The sequence below is a fragment of the Apteryx mantelli genome, chromosome 19, assembly GCF_036417845.1.
Source record: "Apteryx mantelli isolate bAptMan1 chromosome 19, bAptMan1.hap1, whole genome shotgun sequence".
Taxonomy (NCBI): Eukaryota; Metazoa; Chordata; class Aves; order Apterygiformes; family Apterygidae; genus Apteryx; species Apteryx mantelli.
In genome coordinates, this window is record NC_089996.1 from 7251579 (window position 1) to 7271464 (window position 19886).

At 45.3% G+C, this 19886-nt stretch overlaps 1 protein-coding gene across 1 annotated transcript; it reads left to right on the forward strand.

The window, feature by feature from the left end:
* The first annotated feature begins 613 nt into the window (after positions 1–613).
* Positions 614–18752, forward strand: LOC106496861 (myosin heavy chain, skeletal muscle, adult). Its single transcript, XM_067308341.1, has 38 exons — positions 614–820; positions 907–1050; positions 1144–1300; positions 4690–4717; positions 4816–4936; positions 5027–5119; positions 5250–5313; positions 5405–5503; positions 5610–5713; positions 5793–5931; positions 6442–6560; positions 6664–6813; positions 7631–7801; positions 8451–8757; positions 8862–8935; positions 9126–9213; positions 9308–9425; positions 9755–9878; positions 10502–10638; positions 10743–10998; positions 12451–12693; positions 12912–13088; positions 13174–13319; positions 13406–13496; positions 13585–13974; positions 14111–14237; positions 14423–14541; positions 15021–15217; positions 15647–15830; positions 15917–16082; positions 16254–16378; positions 16576–16884; positions 16983–17186; positions 17446–17571; positions 17665–17835; positions 17922–18026; positions 18166–18261; positions 18500–18752. The coding sequence occupies exons 1-38, from the start codon at positions 614–616 to the stop codon at positions 18653–18655; spliced, it is 5832 nt and encodes a 1943-aa protein (XP_067164442.1). The 3' UTR covers positions 18656–18752.
* The last annotated feature ends 1134 nt before the right edge of the window (positions 18753–19886 follow it).

Sequence of the window (19886 nt, forward strand, 5' to 3'; positions counted from 1 at the left end):
GCCAAAGAAGGTTTGCCAGAAAATGTTTTGACCGAAGAAAGAGGAGGAATCCAGAGCATCTGCATGCCAGACTCTATAAAAGTCTCTTTGAAGCGGTCTGCCCTGTCTCCAGAAAAAGTTTCGAGGTAAGTGTGTTGTGTCTGGAGATTTGTTAAAATCAGGCCTCCTCCTTTATTGCATATTATTCAGTGTATTCTTACACAGAAACTGGTTTCCAAATCAGTCTTTCTATCTGCTTTCAATGTACCTGTATATTTTTAATATACAACTTTTTTTGAATTTTACATTGCAATAAGAAGGTGCCATTTTTGTTTTTTTGAAATTCCAGCCACTATACAATCTGTCCAATGCCACAAGACACAATTAAAAGCAATTTTCTTAAAAGATTCCTCCCTACTATTCAGGGCTGAAACTAGTATTTTTCTCTTTTGGCTTCCAATCATTAGATAGTAGGAAATTTATTTTTGCTAGACATTAGACATTTTAGTATGTGCTTCATCTTAAAATTTGTAAGAGGTATTCCTGCTAGCATAGAATATTTTTGACCCACTGATGAAACATTTCTGTTCTCCCACAGGGTCCTCTGCTGACGTGCTTTCAGTAAAGTGCAGATATGGCCTCTGCAGACTCTGAGATGGCTGTCTTTGGGGAGGCAGCTCCCTACCTCCGAAAGTCTGAAAAGGAGAGAATCGAGGCCCAGAACAAGCCTTTTGATGCCAAATCATCAGTCTTTGTGGTACATGCTAAGGAATCCTTTGTGAAAGGGACAATCCAGAGCAGGGAAGGAGGGAAGGTCACTGTCAAGACTGAAGCAGGAGAAGTGAGTAAAATGCAAGGCTTCAGAGCAGCATTTAACTCCCACTTTGAGCTCTTACTTGACACATATCAATCTCTCTTCCTTGTCAGACTCTGACCGTGAAGGAAGATCAAGTCTTCTCTATGAACCCTCCCAAGTATGACAAAATCGAGGACATGGCCATGATGACCCACCTCCATGAACCCGCTGTGCTGTATAACCTCAAAGAGCGTTATGCAGCCTGGATGATCTACGTAAGTACCAGCAGCAGTCCTCCTGCGACTAGCTAGGAAGAACTGCTACGCTAAGCCAAGTGGAAGCCAACCTGCTGTCTCCCTTCTTTACAGACCTACTCGGGTCTCTTCTGTGTCACTGTCAACCCCTACAAGTGGCTGCCGGTGTACAACCCGGAGGTGGTGTTGGCCTACCGAGGCAAAAAGCGCCAGGAGGCCCCTCCCCACATCTTCTCCATTTCTGACAATGCCTATCAGTTTATGTTAACTGGTGAGTTGCTTGGTTTTCTTCACAATTATTTGGCCACAAATACTCTCAGAGGAGAACAAATGTCTTTTCTCTGGAAAATGGTGCAATTTTTTGAAGATGTGAGGGTGGATATCCTCTCATCAGTGCAAACATTTTCTTTACTGATACCATGTTTATAACAACCAAGGTTATAACTTACTGCCCAAGATATTTGAGAGGCTATAGTTTAATGCTGAAGACATTGTCAGGTTTTCCTTCAAAGGAATTGGAATATACTTTTAGACTTCTGGTTTGCTTTTAGTTGGTAGGATTGTACTATTAATGATTTGCTTTGCAGTATTGAAAATCACTTGGGTGGAGTTCTGTAAATAGTATTTGGTGTTAATGGAATGGGGATCCAATACTAAAGCCAATGCTTCCTTCAGTGGTCCTATGAAACCACACGGAACAGGCTCAGTTAGACTTTACTGTGAAACCTGAACCTCAGAAAATTGGCACTTACTCTCCCCATCTCAGAAGCCCTTTGTTCTTCTCCATTTGGTGGTACAAAAGGAAGCAATAAGAAAGGATGATGAAAAGGTTATCTCTAATTTTTCTAGGGTTGTCTAAATATCCAAACTTTCAAGAAAAGGCAGATTACTCAGAAAAATACTAATAAAAGAGAAGTATATTTTTATTTGTTAATATAATTCTTTTTTTGACAAATTATTGCAGTTTATCCTTTAAAGTTCAGAGTAGCAAGAGGGTTAATTGGAATGAAATACTGTCAAAATGAAACAATAATAAACTGATCTTTTATTAGTGCGTCTTATAATGAAAGTATTTGTCAACTTACATCTATTCTTGCTGGGACATTCAAGAAATGTGCAGGAGCTAGGTGAACACAACCTTAGAGTTTCCCACTGGGAATTAGTTACCTAATGGCTTAGTGTTTTTGGACAGCTTGCAAGGTATTGGAAAACACAATCCTAGAGGCACAGAATAAATGAACACCATCTGTCAAAAAGGACTTTGAAAGAAATTCAGTCCAGCTACACAGCCTATTAAAGGAGGCTGTTAAACACACATAGGCTTTCTTTTTCTTCTTCAAAAAGAAAACTCCATTCTATTATGTTCAAATGACTAAAATAGAAAAGATCATAAATTCTGGCAAGGTAAATGTGAAAATGCAGGAAGGCATGCAAAATGAAAAGTTTGAGAACCAAACTGCAGAAGGCATAAAAAGTAATAATTATTTTTCAACTACATAAGAAGCAGAAAGACTTCAAACAAGTCTGTGGAGTCAGAATGCCATCCTGATTTAAAAAGACAGCTTGGAAAATATAAGGCCATATCAGAACAACTAAATAAGCTTTTATGCCTGTTTACCCTGAAGGAGCGTGAGAAGTATTCATGTCTGGAACTCTTCCTTATAGAAGGATTTATCAGAGGAACTGCTTCTCATTGAAGTGTTCTTAAAAGAAATTACAGAACAAACTGACAAAATAAACATTAACAAATTGCTAGGACAGAATTCACCCAAGCATTCCAATGGAACGCTAAAGATGAACTTGTTGAACTTCCCTGAAAACTGTCTGGAAGATGGCTAGTGTTACACAAATTTTTAAAAAGGGTTGAGAGCGGAGATCCAAGGAAAAGCATAGCAATAAGATTGATGTTTGTGACAGCCAAACTGGTAGGAACTTCTAAACAAGCTGATTACTGGACATGTGAGTATATGTTACTTACTGAGAAAAAACTGATGCAGTTCTTTTAAAGGGAGGTCATGCCTCACAAATCTACTGAATTTTTTTGAGCAAGGAAGAGCCAGTCAAGGTAACCTATTTGAATTCAACAAAGATTCTCTGTACAGTCTATAAAGCCACTATTCTTAGAAAAAAAAATTATGCTTATGCTCACAAGCAGCTATAGAATTGGGAAAGTGCAAAAAGAACTGGTTAAGAGAAAGGAACACATGGCAAGAATAATTTTTCAGTTTTCACAGCACAAAGTGTTCATCAGTGGAGTCCTACCGGGATCTGGTCTGGGACTTCTGCTGTTCAACATTTTTTTTAAATGATCTGGAAATGGGCAAAATTCCAAAGTGCCGTGCATTCTGATGCCACTAAGTCCTTCAGGGCAGTGCAGGTGAAGTCTAACAGTGAAGAATTTCAGAAGGACTTTATGAGACTAAATGGTTAGGTTATCATTCAGCGATGTGGTAGACAAAGTTCAGTCTAGAAGAATGTAAAACAGTGGACAATGAAAAAAACCACAATACTAATGATGTATAAATGATGGGTTCATTGCTGAAAATTACTACCCCCATTATAGATATCCTTCTGTAATATAACTTTGAAAATTTTGGCTAAGTGGTCAGTAATACACAACATAACAAACAGAAAGTTGAGGATTACTGAGAAAGGAATAGAGAAAGGAATAGAGACCAAAACAGAAAATATCATTACGTCATGGTGGGTACCCAAGGAATGTCTGCACCTTGTGTACTGTATGAATTTTTTCTCTTCCTTTTTCAAAGAAGAATACAGTAGAGATCGAACAGATCAAGAAAGGGATGAAAAGGTTTATCAAAGGCATGGCACAGCATGGCATGGCATGACATCCACATAGGTAAATATAGACAAATGACTGATGAATATAAGGGGTTCAGGGAAAAGCAAGCTCACCACAAATCAAAAATTATTTCTTCACATAGTAATTAGTTCCAAAACAGAAGACACTGGATGCTAAAAGCTGAAGCAACACAAAAAGAACTGCATGTGGGTTACACAAGTGACTAGAAAAAAATCTGGAAAGCAAATTCAGCCCAAAGTATTACACACAAAAACATCAACTGTAGCTCTGGAAGAACCAAAATTTCAATATTCTAGCATAGAGAAGTATACTTTAGGGAAGGGTTGCTACATGCTTGTGATTTCATAATGTTCTCTAGACAACAATTAATTAGCCACAGACAGAATAATCACCTAGTAGGCACCTTTGGTCTTACAGGTAGTTGTTCCTAGGTTACTCAGATTGTGAGAAGCACTTGCTCCAGTTCATTTTAGTTTACAGCTAGTACAGTATTTGCTTTACAGATAGTTCAATATTAACTGGTAATTCTACTACAACACTCTTTAGTCTGGACTCCTTTTCATATACACAAATAAGCAGTCCTGGCATGAAGAGAATATCCTAGAAAATAAGATAGTATACTACATGTGACATACATGTCAATATTGATAAAAATAAAATTCCATTTATTACTGCTGAGAAGTAATAGGGCAAAGGATTCTAAAGAGCTTAGGGGTGAATACCCAAGGGTTTTTAAAAGGAATAGGCTGCCTAGAGCTTGTGCAGCTTCTACAGGCCTCAACTAATATCTTTATATAAAGTGTTCATGTGCCTCTTTGTTTCTGTCTCTTTCACAGATCGCGAGAATCAGTCAATCCTGATCACGTACGTACATTGCCTGCTCAGGTTCCTGCTGGGCTGCTCTGTGCCAGGGGACCTGCTGCCTGACCATGCGTTCTCTGCTTCTCTCTCTGCCTTCACAGCGGAGAATCCGGTGCAGGGAAGACTGTGAACACAAAGCGTGTCATCCAGTACTTTGCAACAATTGCAGCTAGCGGGGATAAGAAGAAGGAGGAGCAGCCACAGCAGGGAGGCAAAATGCAGGTGAGGTAGGGGGGGGACGGACTGAGCTCTTGGCCCGCAATTGCCGCATGGATTAAACACTGTAACTTAACAATACTTGTCATGTTGTAGGGAACGCTTGAGGATCAAATCATCAGCGCCAACCCCCTGCTGGAGGCCTTTGGAAATGCCAAGACCGTGAGGAATGACAACTCCTCACGCTTTGTAAGTTGTTGCTTTGGCCAAAATCTCTCCCTCTCCTTCCAAGAGCAATGATGGGCCTCGTGCTGTTCGCACTGAAGGAGACGGCAATGGAATGCAGCTAGGCTGAAATGCTTCTTTTTTCCCTTGACAGGGCAAATTCATCAGAATCCACTTTGGGGCCACAGGGAAACTGGCTTCTGCTGACATTGAAACATGTAAGAGACCTTCCTCCTCTCAGCACCTTCCTTCCTGCCTTCCTGCTCTGTGCACTGTCTTGGGTGTAACTCTTTCCCTCTTCCTTGCCAGATCTGCTGGAGAAGTCCAGAGTCACTTTCCAGCTCAAGGCGGAAAGAAGCTACCACATATTTTATCAGATCATGTCCAACAAGAAGCCAGAGCTAATTGGTAGGAAGGCTCATTAACTTTTTTGGAGGAAGATCACTGAGCAACAGCTCACACTACTACCTAGCTGACAAAACTAAGCCTCTTTCCCACCTATTCTTGTGTTCAGACATGCTCCTCATTACCACCAACCCATATGACTATCATTATGTGAGTCAAGGTGAGATCAGTGTTCCCAGCATTGATGACCAGGAGGAGCTGATGGCTACAGATGTAAGTAGCACACCAAAAAAGTTCCTACTATACCCGTCTTTATGTTTTTACTATACTGACTTTAGTGTTTCTGTTGCAGAGTGCCATTGACATCCTGGGCTTCACTGCTGATGAAAAGACGGCCATTTACAAGCTGACGGGGGCTGTCATGCACTATGGGAACTTGAAGTTCAAGCAGAAACAACGAGAGGAGCAGGCGGAGCCGGATGGCACAGAAGGTACCAGCGCACTCACTTGTTCAAAAAACTCTGCTGTTTGCAAAGCTGATATCTTAGCCTCCAAAGGCAGACCTTAAGGGGTCTGAGTCACAAAGTAAAACTCTGAGGAAAAGCACCTCTGTGCAGTGTCTAGCTGTGGAGACACTTTTCTTGTCACAGGAACTAAAATTCTTTTATCCAGTCACTTTATACCTCACAAAAACACATAGCCTGAAGGGAGAAACCTCAACACAGGATACCTCTCTTCCAGTAAAACCCTCACCTATTAAATCAGAGTCATGCGTACTCATACTTCTGGTGAAATAAACTCTGCATTCGTTGCAGCAAGCTCAGCATTATCCTTCAGAATTTTCATTCCCTCCCAGACCTCCTGCCTGAGACCAGACGAACACATTTGCCTTTCAAGAAAATGGACAGTAGAGCTGATTCTGAGAAACTCCACAGTGACCAATTCTAGTCCTTGTCCAATGATCTGTTCTTCTCTCTCTCTCTTTCTCTCTCCTTGCTTAGTGGCTGACAAGGCTGCCTACTTGATGGGTCTGAACTCAGCTGACCTACTCAAAGCCCTGTGTTATCCTCGAGTCAAGGTCGGGAATGAATTTGTGACCAAGGGTCAAACTGTGGAACAGGTGAAAAAACAATAAAATACATAAAATACATGGCTTGAATGAAGACTTGCACATTCTTCTTTTGTCCTAAAAGGTAACTCCCGTCCTTTCTTCCTTGCTTTAGGTGAACAATGCTGTAGGTGCCCTGGCAAAAGCAGTCTATGAGAAGATGTTCTTGTGGATGGTCATTCGCATCAACCAACAGCTGGATACCAAGCAACCCAGACAGTACTTCATTGGTGTCCTGGACATTGCTGGCTTTGAGATCTTTGATGTAAGGAAGAAGGATTTGGCATCACTTTTGTGGGAGGGGCAACGAAGGGTCATGAGGATTCAGAAATGTGTTTTTTATGAGGATTCAGAAGCATATCCTCATCATTTGCAGTTTTGTGGAACCCCCCGTCTCTTCTCCTCAGACGCAGCATGGCCCTCAGAGGGCTTCACTTACTTACAAACACGTTGATCAGAACGTTTTCAATAGATAGAAGAAAGCACTGCCTTCTGACAAAAGATTTTAGAGGCCCTTAAGCATGCAAAGGTCTTGGGCTTCGCAAACAAAGAGACAGACCTAGGACTAAGGCCCACACAGAGCTGGGCCAAGGTGTGGGCATTCTTGGAAAAGCCAAGAAAAGGGCTGTGCTGTGGGAAAAAGCACAGCATATTTCCCATGTTGTGAATGCAGTGATGCTAGGACTTTTATGTCAGAGCAAAGGAAGCCCCAGATTGTTCATCTGAGGGCTGAGAAATTTTTGGGCCGTATGGCGAGGAAGTTTTCATTGTCCGGAGGGTAGGAGAGCTGCAACTTCTCGATGTCACTGCAGCTAAGGTTATTGAACTGTTTAGCTTATGAGTAGCACAGCAAAGAAGAAATTCTACTTTTAGATTGATTTCAAAAAAGTAACACTAATTAAAATCCCTTGAGGACGCTAAATTTTACAACAGAAATCCTGCTAAGGAAACACACAACATTCAAATACAGTAAGGTGTGGAGTTTCAGTTGGGGAACTCCAAACAGAATTAGGACATTACTGATAAAACTGTGGTCATTGCCGCACCTTGAGAACCTGTGCACCTCTGTTTGCATTGGACAGTTCAACAGCTTTGAGCAGCTGTGCATCAACTTCACCAATGAGAAGCTGCAACAGTTCTTCAACCACCACATGTTCGTGCTGGAGCAGGAGGAGTACAAGAAGGAAGGAATTGAATGGGAGTTCATAGACTTTGGGATGGACCTGGCTGCCTGCATTGAACTCATTGAGAAGGTACCTATTCCATCCAAGTGTATGATGCACTGAGAGTTTTGTGATGTTTGGGCCAGATTCAGCTGACAAAGTAATCCTTCATGCTCACACCCGAACATTCAGTATCAGCTAAACAAAGTATCTTGTCTTGAAGTTTATTTTATCTTGAGGTAGGGAAATTAAGAAGGCCAAACCCAAATCTGCATCGCCACTCCTCTGTTACCCTGCTCTCGAGCATGGAAAAGGTAGCGGAACTCCCAGTAACAGAATTCTTTAAAATAAACTCCAGTCAGTTTCCTTTCCCTTTCCCTCCAAAGACTCACATCAAAACTCCACATAAATTTGCAAAAATGAATACCTTCTAGACCAGTTTCCCAAAACAGTGTGTCTCTTGTTCTTCCACTTGTTTTTCTGACCACCACTTCTGACTCTACTGCCAGTTCTAACTAGAACTGGACCAATGTTCTTACCAGTTCTGTGGAGAAAGGCTGCTGGAAGCGAAGGGAAGGGTAGGCACAAGTAAGTCTGCTGACTGAGAACAAGCCCTGACAAACTTAGGCCCTTATCCATTCTGAGATGCTACCAACAGTGCACAGGTACCTCTGATGCTCATGGCATAGGCCTCACACCATTGTAATCTTTCTCTGTCACTTCTTATGATGTCTTCCAGCCCATGGGCATCTTCTCCATCCTGGAAGAGGAGTGCATGTTCCCCAAGGCAACTGACACCTCTTTCAAGAACAAGCTCTATGACCAGCATCTGGGCAAGTCCAATAACTTCCAGAAGCCCAAGCCTGCCAAAGGCAAGGCTGAGGCCCACTTCTCCCTGGTGCACTATGCTGGCACAGTGGACTACAACATCTCTGGCTGGCTTGAGAAGAACAAGGACCCGCTGAATGAAACTGTCATTGGGCTGTACCAGAAATCATCTGTGAAGACACTGGCCTTACTCTTTGCCTCCTATGGTGGAGAAGCAGGTAAGCTCTTTAAAAATCCACTTGTACCATCTGTTCATAATATACAAAGGGGAATCTCCATGGCAATGTTAAAAAATGTCTCTTCCATTTCTTCAATTTTGCAGAAGCTGGTGGTGGTGGTAAGAAGGGTGGTAAGAAGAAGGGTTCTTCTTTCCAAACTGTCTCAGCTCTTTTCCGGGTACGTTCAAAATTCATTATCTCAGAAATAAGAATGCCCAGTGAAATACCAGAAGTAGAATAATACCTATGAGATGGAAGCCCTATAATTCTGCGCTGTCAGCAGACTGAAAGACACAATCTTATATATGCAATATTAGGAATGGAAGTCCATACAAATTGTAATTTCACTTTACGTCATGATCTTACAGGAGAATTTAAACAAGCTGATGACAAATCTGCGGAGCACTCACCCCCATTTTGTACGCTGCATCATCCCAAACGAAACAAAAACACCTGGTAAGGGGATAAAGCAGGAGGAAAAGTTGAGCCACAGGAGCTCTTCTCCAGAGAGCCCAGCAAGGGGGCAGTCATTAATGGTGTTGCTTGTTAGGTGCCATGGAACATGAGCTGGTGCTGCACCAGCTGCGGTGCAATGGCGTGCTGGAAGGGATCAGAATTTGCAGGAAAGGATTCCCCAGCAGAGTCCTCTATGCCGACTTCAAACAGAGGTAAAAGCGCTCCACCTTTGGCCCATTCCGCCCAAGCTGAGCAGCCTGAGCATCCGAACCTACTGGAAACATTATACTTTAAAGTGGTACTGAGCAGTAATATAAAAGAGTTTCACTATCAGTTCATGATGGTGTAATATTGCTGAGGATCAGGATTACCATGCCTTCTGATTTAACAGTATGAAAACTTTCTACAGCCTGCCCTGAAAGGATGAAGCGTTCCCAGGCAGCAGACTGTTTCGGTCAGAGAGTCTGAGAAGGTGGTGCGCTTCAGACATGGTGGTGGTCGGGGTGACGGGGATTTATTCATGTTCTGCTTTCTCCTACAGGTATAGGGTGCTAAATGCAAGCGCTATCCCAGAGGGACAGTTCATTGATAGCAAGAAGGCTTCAGAGAAGCTCCTTGGGTCCATTGATGTGGACCACACCCAGTACAGATTCGGTCACACCAAGGTAGAAAGAAACTCCTGGGTTCAAAGACTCTGTCAGAGAGCAGTGAGGGCTGACTTCTCCCTCTGGGACAGGGTTCCAAGACTGATGACACAGATGGCAGGACAGGGGTCTCACCAGGCAGGGCTCATCCCCCCGGGTACTCAAGCAAGGCAGACCCAGGGATGGTAGTCAGGTTCAACCAGAAGTCCATGCTGTCAGGCAAATCTGCGGCAATGAGGAAGGCCTGAAGGGAAGCCAGAAAATCAGTCTGTAGGTCAGGTGGGGATAACCAGGGTCAGGCATAGTTCAAGGATCACCAGGCAGGTCTGCAGTGATGAGGTCAAGCCAAGAAGTTAGTCTGCAGGTCAGAGTCCAGATCAGTGGGGTCCGTGGCTGGGCGCCGGCACTGCTGTAGCTGAACTGGAGACCAGTATTTGTACAACATAGCTCAGGCAAAGACTGGAGGCTCAGGGCTCTGCTTAAATGGTCTCCTGGGCCTATGGGCAGAGGGTGCGGGTAGAGGCTGCAAGTGAGGCTGCTCAGGGCCATTAAGGCCTATTAGTGCACTCACAGCCCTCAACAGACTCTGTCCCTGTGTTTTGCACTACCTGAGGTTGATGTGCTACAATGTTCCCTTTCTCAAGGTGTTCTTCAAAGCTGGCCTAATAGGTCTTCTGGAGGAGATGAGAGATGAGAAGCTGGCAGAGATTATGACCATGACACAAGCCAGGTGCAGGGGCTTCCTCATGAGAGTGGAGTATCGGAGGATGGTGGAGAGGAGGTACACATTCCTCACCTTTAATTTGTTCTTGTGGTACTTGTCTAACTGAGTCTCAATTCATCCTTCCCCCAAGGTATGTAATAGGCATATGAATCATATTTCAGGGATTCCATCTTCTGCATCCAGTACAATGTTCGTTCATTCATGAACGTCAAGCACTGGTCCTGGATGAAGCTGTTCTTCAAGATCAAGCCCTTGCTGAAGAGTGCAGAATCAGAGAAGGAGATGGCCAGCATGAAGGAGGAGTTTGAGAAAACCAAGGAGGAGCTTGCAAAGTCTGAAGCAAAGAGGAAGGAGCTGGAGGAGAAAATGGTGGCCCTGCTGCAGGAGAAAAATGACTTGCAGCTCCAAGTGCAGGCTGTGAGTATCACCATTTATTTGTTCCTGGGAAAAGAAGTATATGCAGGCAGACTGCTTTTTTCCCAAGCGGAAACTCACAGGGGGCAGGTTAACTTGCAGGAGAAAACAATCCATGTCACAGTCTAAGGTACTCTAAAATTGAGAAAATGGGGTACTGGCAGTGGCGTGGTGAGTCCTGTGGCAGCCAATGGAGATTGTTGGCAGCTCCCAATGAGACTCAGCACTCCTGCTCTCTGAGGAAAGAGCTCACCAACAGAAAATACACAGAACGCTCTGTCTGAACTTCTGCCCCCCCCGAACATGGGAAAATATGATGCAGGCCTGGAAGTGAAGTACCTCTATCTCTACCCACATTTCCTAATTATGACTACGCTGTCAGGCTTTGGTTACTTTCACAGTAAGGATATTTGCCATTCAGACTCTTTTAGGATAAGGCTGTTTCTTGACACCAAACAAAACATCAGAACCTGAGACCATGTAGTGATCAACTAAAAACAGCACTGAAAATATTAGAGACACAGCCTGGAAAGATAGCACATCGGTAGTTGATTGCAAGGGCCAGACCTCTGTGGCATGTCCCGTAATGCATGTAGAAGAGTGATATATTTCTTTCTGCATGAAAATATTCTTGAAAACAGCAGAGCTTTTACTTCCCACATACGAGGTTCAGAATCCATCAATTACAAAAAGAGAAGGTATTGAATACTGTGTTTGTGAAGGAAAAAAGACTCCAAGGCCTCTGTCCTGATAAAATCAGTAATTACTCTGAAGCCCCTATGAGTACATGAGCTATCTTCACAGCTACCACTACTATTAGATGTCTCTAGAAAAGCCAAGAAAAATTCAGACTCAATGTCGATTCCAGCTGAGAAGTTATATTATCATTCCCATAAAAACTGGGAAATTTTCTTCAGATTTTTGGGAGAAAGGTCAATTTCAGTACATTCTGTGATTTTATGGGAGAAATAAATTCTTCTTTCTCCAAGAAATTATTAAATACCATCAGACGCAGCATGACTTCAGAAATTAAAGCTAAGCTACATTGTTTACAAAGGGAAAAGATGCTAATGCTTCTTTAGGGATAAATAAACAATTTCAGTGACTATTCTTATGTGGTGCACAAGAATATCTAAGTATCTCAAAGAAAATTAAAGACCTCTTGAGCAGATTTTAAAAATTAAAAAAAAGAAGAAGAAGAAGAAGAAAGGGTAACCTGATTTTGTTCTTATTTTTGACAATAACATAGACAAAACAGGTCAGAGAAAAATAGTCCGGAATGTTCTTTTCAGTTGGGAGGAGATAGAAAGCTCCACAGAAAAAGAATGAGGCACACTGTTCAGTTGTTTGGACGGAAGGCCCATTTCAGCCTTCATTCTCACACATGCCTACTTAGTGACAGAGCTGAGAAACTTCCAAACCTTATCACGCCAGAAAATCTCTTTTTGCCTCCAGGAAGCAGATAGCTTGGCTGATGCTGAGGAAAGATGTGACCAACTCATCAAAACCAAAATCCAGCTGGAAGCCAAAATTAAGGAGGTGACTGAAAGGGCGGAGGACGAGGAGGAGATCAATGCTGAGCTGACAGCCAAGAAGAGGAAACTGGAGGACGAGTGTTCAGAGCTGAAGAAAGATATAGACGACCTTGAGTTAACGCTGGCCAAAGTCGAGAAGGAAAAACATGCCACCGAAAACAAGGTACAGACATGGGGATTAAAACTAAGGCTCGAGGAACAGATGTGTCTCCCACAGCCTGGTATCCCTAGCACACTGCTAGTTTTGCAACATGCCAGCAGGATAGGTGGGCAGCCCAAAGGGAAACCAAGCTCCTGACTGAGCATTCCAAAGGGAAAAGGTGACTGCATGAGCAGTCGTGTTTTCTGCCTGGTTTTTGGACGCTTGCTCATCATGTGCAGGTGAAAAACCTCACTGAGGAGATGGCGGCCCTGGACGAGAACATTGCCAAGCTGACAAAAGAGAAGAAAGCCCTCCAAGAGGCCCACCAGCAGACACTGGATGACCTGCAGGCAGAAGAGGACAAAGTCAATACGCTGACCAAAGCTAAAACCAAGCTGGAGCAGCAAGTGGATGATGTAAGCACACGTGCATGTGGGGAGATCAAAGCTGTTATAGAGTTAGAGCTGGCAGGCAGAGCATTCATGATCTTCTTCTGTTTAGCTTGAAGGGTCCCTGGAGCAAGAGAAGAAACTGCGTATGGACCTTGAGAGAGCCAAGAGGAAACTTGAGGGTGACCTGAAGCTGGCTCATGATACCATAATGGATTTGGAAAATGATAAGCAGCAGCTGGATGAGAAACTGAAGAAGTAAGTGTGGTTGCGGGGCACCTTTGCACTGTTCAGGTGCACATACGTTTATTGTTGGGCTCTAACACAGTTTGCTTTGCGCAAAGGAAAGACTTTGAAATCAGCCAGATCCAGAGCAAGATCGAGGATGAGCAAGCCCTGGGCATGCAATTACAGAAGAAGATCAAGGAGCTGCAGGCGAGTCTTTGTTCTGTCCCTTCGCTCACGCCGACAGAGGTCAGGTAGGAGCAGGGCGTGGGTGTGAATGGTGCCTAATGTTCCCCAGGCCCGTATTGAGGAACTGGAGGAGGAAATCGAGGCCGAGCGGACCTCTCGGGCCAAAGCAGAGAAGCATCGGGCTGACCTCTCCAGGGAGCTAGAGGAGATCAGTGAGCGCCTGGAAGAAGCAGGGGGAGCTACGGCAGCTCAGATCGATATGAACAAGAAGCGTGAGGCAGAATTTCAGAAGATGCGCCGGGACCTCGAGGAGGCCACTCTGCAGCATGAAGCCACAGCTGCCGCCCTGCGGAAGAAGCATGCGGACAGCACAGCCGAGCTTGGGGAGCAAATCGACAACCTTCAGCGCGTCAAGCAGAAGCTGGAGAAGGAGAAGAGTGAGCTGAAGTTGGAGATTGACGACTTGGCCGGTAACATGGAGTCCGTCTCCAAAGCCAAGGTATAGAATTGCCTATGCATTTTTATGCTCTCAGGCTCATGGTGCGACAGGCTGCATCTGCTAACCACGTGCTCATACAAGAGCCCTGCTATATCCAAGAGCCAATTTTCTTTCCTTCCATGTGTTTGATGCCTAGGCAAATCTGGAGAAGATGTGCCGCACTCTGGAAGACCAGCTGAGTGAGATCAAGTCAAAGGAGGAGCAGAATCAGCGCATGATCAATGACCTCAATACACAAAGAGCTCGTCTGCAGACAGAAGCAGGTGAGACATTCCCATCCCTGATGTGCAATGGGAGAACCTGCAAGTCATGAGGACACCACAAGGTTCAGAGTGATTAACGCTTTGTCTTCTCTAAGCCACTCCAGCACAGACAGGTGTACAGGCACCGATTGTCATACTATTGCGAGTATACTAACAGTTTTGCTCGTTTCTTTTACACTTTGCAGGTGAATATTCACGCCAGGTGGAGGAAAAAGATGCATTGATTTCTCAGCTATCTAGAGGCAAGCAGGGATTTACCCAACAGATTGAGGAACTGAAGAGACATCTGGAGGAAGAAATAAAGGTGCCCATGTTTCCTGTAAAAGGCTTCTTTCTCCTTAGAGGCAGAGTTCTGTTTCAGGGAGCCTTTCCCTAAAGCCATATAGTGCTGGAGGGAGTACCAGATAATCGTAGTCCACCTAATTGTAGCCTGGTTTCTACCCTAGAGGAAGTTGTCCACAAGGCTTCGATGCAATTTGTGACGCTCTCTAATATAGGATTTAGACACAACTGTAGAAACATTTATATAAACATTTCGTACATTCACAGTACACTTATATAAACAGCTATATGTTATATAAACAGCAGAATCATTTCCACCTTTCACTAACCCTGATTTCCTAGAACACATTTATGAAGGATTCATCAGCTCCTAGCTTTACACTTCTCTGTGAGAATTTACCCGTCCTTCCCCCTAGGGCAATATTCCTGTGCCTGACAATTTCACTGTCAAGAAGCATCTCAAAATACGTACTGAAGTTTCCAATCCTGATGTCTCCGCAGGCCAAGAATGCCCTGGCCCACGCCTTGCAATCTGCTCGCCATGACTGTGACCTGCTCCGGGAGCAATATGAAGAGGAGCAGGAAGCCAAGGGTGAGCTGCAGCGCGCCCTGTCCAAGGCCAACAGTGAAGTGGCCCAGTGGAGAACCAAATATGAGACGGATGCTATTCAGCGCACGGAGGAACTGGAAGAGGCCAAGTATGTGGGAATTGGGATGTGGTACAGCTGGAGGAGACTGGGGCAGTCAAAGAAAATTTGTCAGAGTGCCTAAAAGTATAAGGGCAGGTTGAAGGTATAGCTGAGAGAGATAACCAAATGATAAGGATGCTCAGCTGTCTGCTTTAGGGTGGATGAGAGAGGCAAAGTGTGCTCTGGAGAAACCGGGTTGGGAAGGCAAATATACCCATCAAGATTAGAAAGGCTAAGACAGGCCTAGTACTCAGTATAGAGTCAGGGCACAGAAGTGTTGGACTCTATCTATATGTTGCATCCAGTCTTGGGGAAGAAAGTGTCTTCTGTGAAAAATACTGGGGTGACGGACTGTAAAATGGACTAGTGCTCTCTTGTGAATAACACAGCCCTGGCTCCCCAGTGATCTCTAAGTCGGTGCTGTTTACCGCCTCCCAGGAAGAAGCTGGCGCAGCGTCTGCAGGAAGCGGAGGAACATGTTGAAGCTGTGAATGCCAAATGTGCTTCCCTGGAAAAAACAAAGCAGCGGCTGCAGAATGAAGTGGAGGACCTGATGATTGATGTGGAAAGGTCGAATGCTGCCTGCGCAGCTCTGGACAAGAAGCAGAAGAATTTCGACAAGGTAACCTGGGCTCCAGCCTTGTGCTGTGGGGACAGAGCATCCCCTTATGGTTGCCACATCCGTACTCAGGCCCTGTTGCTCTTCAGATCCTGGCAGAGTGGAAGCAGAAGTATGAGGAAACGCAGGCTGAGCTGGAAGCCTCCCAGAAGGAGTCTCGCTCTCTCAGCACGGAGCTGTTTAAGATGAAGAATGCCTACGAGGAGTCCTTGGACCACCTGGAGACGCTGAAGCGGGAGAACAAGAACTTGCAGCGTAAGTCCCGGCCGCTCTGCTCCTCACAGGCCTTTCTTGCAAGCTTCTCTAGCCACCCCACCAAATGGGTCTTTGCCCGCAGTGCTGCAAGGGTGCATGTCACCTTCCTGTGGCAGGACGTTTCTGCTGCTGCTCAGTGCCTGACCCTGCCATTTGTCCCTGTCCCTACAGAGGAGATTGCTGACCTGACGGAGCAGATTGCAGAGGGAGGAAAGGCCATTCATGAGCTGGAGAAAGTGAAGAAGCAGATTGAGCAGGAGAAATCTGAAATCCAGGCTGCTCTGGAGGAAGCTGAGGTACACGGCAGTAGTCACTGGTGTCCACACTAAAAGTACGAGCAACAGGGACATGTGGCTACAAAATGTGTGGTTCTCCTCTGCCCTGGCTGTGGAGCACAGCCAACTCAGATTTCCTAAAATACTGTGTAAGAGAGTACTTGGCAGGTAAGCAGCAGATTTAGTCACGTGATGACTCTCCCCGTCCACTTGTCCAGGCCTCCCTAGAACATGAGGAGGGGAAGATCCTGCGCCTCCAGCTGGAGCTCAACCAGGTCAAGTCTGAGATTGACCGGAAGATAGCAGAAAAAGATGAGGAAATCGACCAGCTGAAGAGAAACCATCTGCGAGTTGTGGAGTCCATGCAGAGCACGCTGGATGCAGAGATCAGGAGCAGGAATGAAGCGCTGAGGCTGAAGAAGAAGATGGAGGGAGACCTGAATGAAATGGAGATCCAGCTGAGCCATGCCAACCGCGTGGCTGCAGAGGCCCAAAAGAACCTGAGGAACACACAGGCAGTGCTGAAGGTCCGTTAAGCAGAGAGAGAACTGAGTGAATGGCTTAGCTCATTTCTTCAGGGCAAGAATACTATGCCACCTTGTAATTTCTGCTGCCTCCTTTACAGGATACCCAGATACACCTGGACGATGCTCTCAGGACACAGGAGGACCTGAAGGAGCAGGTGGCCATGGTGGAGCGCAGAGCAAACCTGTTGCAGGCTGAAATTGAGGAGCTACGGGCAGCCCTGGAGCAGACGGAGCGGTCCAGGAAAGTGGCTGAGCAGGAGCTGCTGGATGCAACGGAACGTGTGCAGCTCCTTCACACCCAGGTCAGGAACCCTGCTGCAAATGACTCCCATAGACAAGAGATAGCATAGAAGGTCACAAGTAAGTGATTACCATGTAAATACTTGAAGAGCAATGTTGTCACAAGACAAGCCCAGCCAGTCAGCATGTCCAGTTTGTAAATAGGGCTCTAAAGCGGACTCCTGCATCAAAGACTTCAATAAGGAATATGCTTTCATTTTCAGTTCTTGAGGCAGAAGAGTTAGGCCTAACAGTAGAAATCACCTTCATTCTGTTGCACAGAACACCAGCTTGATCAACACCAAGAAGAAGCTGGAAACGGACATCATGCAAATCCAGAGTGAAATGGAGGAGACGATCCAGGAAGCCCGCAATGCTGAAGAGAAGGCCAAGAAGGCCATCACAGATGTGAGCTGGGGACTCCTTGCATTGCTGGTGGTGGATGGATTCTGCCCCAACATGTCTCCCGCCGCAAACTGGCGCTGTTCCTTTGCTCTCCAGGCAGCCATGATGGCAGAAGAGCTGAAGAAGGAGCAGGACACCAGCGCCCACCTGGAGAGGATGAAGAAGAACTTGGACCAGACAGTGAAGGACCTGCAGCTCCGCCTGGATGAGGCTGAGCAGCTGGCCCTGAAAGGAGGCAAGAAGCAAATCCAGAAGCTGGAGGCCAGGGTGCGTAGGGCTGGTGTTTGTGCATCAGGGAGCACGTGCCATGAGGCACCACCGGGGAAGCTCCAAGCATGGTCTTCTCATTGCAGGTGCGGGAGCTGGAAGGGGAGGTTGATGCTGAGCAGAAGCGCAGCGCTGAAGCCGTGAAGGGTGTGCGCAAATACGAGAGGAGGGTGAAGGAGCTGACCTACCAGGTAAGGCAGGAGGCCTTCTTGTGCTGACACAGCCTTCTCCCAGGAAGCCAAAACATTTTAACGTGATTGCCATGGGGAAATGCTATTTTTGGTGTGGGGAAACCAATGCACTCTCTTTCCTGCTTACCAACTGCACTAGTCTGAGGAAGACCGGAAGAATATTCTCCGGCTCCAGGACCTGGTGGACAAGCTGCAAATGAAAGTGAAATCCTACAAGAGACAAGCTGAGGAGGCTGTAAGTATCACTCTGAATCACAGCAAGAGTGTTTCCCAAGCAGGAGGCACACATAGTGTTCTAAACAGGGAAAGATAGGGAAGTTTGTTTGAGGCCTATCAGTAAGTAGTGATAGGTGGGGGGTGGAAGGGCTGGGCCCTTCCCCAGTTTACATCCAAAGCCCCTCAAGTTCCAGTCACAAGATGAATGGAAAGTCCCTGCCTTGGGCTCTTCACCATCACCTCCCTCTCCCCTACAGGAGGAGCTGTCCAATGTCAACCTCTCCAAATTCCGCAAGATCCAGCACGAGCTGGAGGAAGCCGAGGAGCGGGCTGACATTGCAGAGTCACAGGTCAACAAGCTCCGAGCCAAGAGCCGGGAGTTTCACAGCAAGAAGATCGAAGAGGAAGAGTGAAGATGTCAGGAGGCATCAAAGTGACGTGGGTAGTGCACAAAATGTGAAACCCTCTGTCACTTTCTTCTGTAATTAGTCTTTGTAACTGCCCTAATGTCTAGAGAATAAAGACCGTAGATTTCTTGGCCTACACACTGTGAGCACTAATTTACATTTTTTTCTCTTTTTACTTGTTAGTCTTGTTAGTTTTTACTTGTTAGTCTTGATCACCATTAGCTTTTAGGCACAACTTTTGCTTATAATCCTTGTATGCCTACATCACAATACTGCTTTTTGTCACCAACCTGCCAACTACTTATGCCCTTTATATTACATTAGTGACTGAGTCAAGAATAGAAATGGAACTTCAAAGACAGAGAAATCCAGGGAAATAATGCTTGAGAGTGATTTGTACCATTTCAGCCTACCTACTGTTCCATCTCAAAACAGCACCTGGTATTTGCCCCTATTGCACTTCAGCAGTTTCCATTTGTGAGCAAGTGATACAGCTGTCAATCTAGACACTGTCAAGCGTGAGATCTGCTTTTTGCTGGCCTCTCTCCAAGGGAGATTTGTGGAGGGCCGGATACTGATAGAGTTTATATTTTGTAGGAGGGTGGCAGAAGCTGTTCTTCAGTCCAGTTTAAGTTTACTTTATTAATTTAATTAGACAGGGGGACAGTGAAAAGTACCACACCCACTTGGACTAAAACTGGAGGGGACTGGTTGACAGTTCTGTGATAATTCCTGTAAATAAGATAAATCTCCCCAAAAGCTGAGTCTCCTGCCCACAGAAGCACTACCCCTCCTAAGGGCATCTTTCTTTCTGATGAGAGCCTGGTTTTTGAATGTGGTCCTTTCCTTAGTGGTATTTTAGATACCTGAGCCTGGACCACCAGCCTCTCTCTCTGTAGCCTGTGGCAAGATGGGTCAGTGAGCATACAAGCGGCATCTGCAGTAGACCATCAGTGAAAGAGGAACACTGCAGTGTTCATTAGCAGCTGGCATTTCCAGTCTAGCCTATTGATTTTCCATTCAAATTATACAGACTTGGCAACAAGGAAGTTGGGTATCCAAACAGCTTGATTCTGGGCCTGACCAGAGCTCAGAATGAACCAGCAGTGAAGACTTTGGGCCTTCGCTAAAATGTCACAATGTCCAGTCTCGACCTCTGCCTGTTGGGGCAAGGCTCTCAAGGCTGGGGCTCACTGTTGCAGCCATGGCTGCTGAGTTCCCAGTGAGCGCTGCGTCA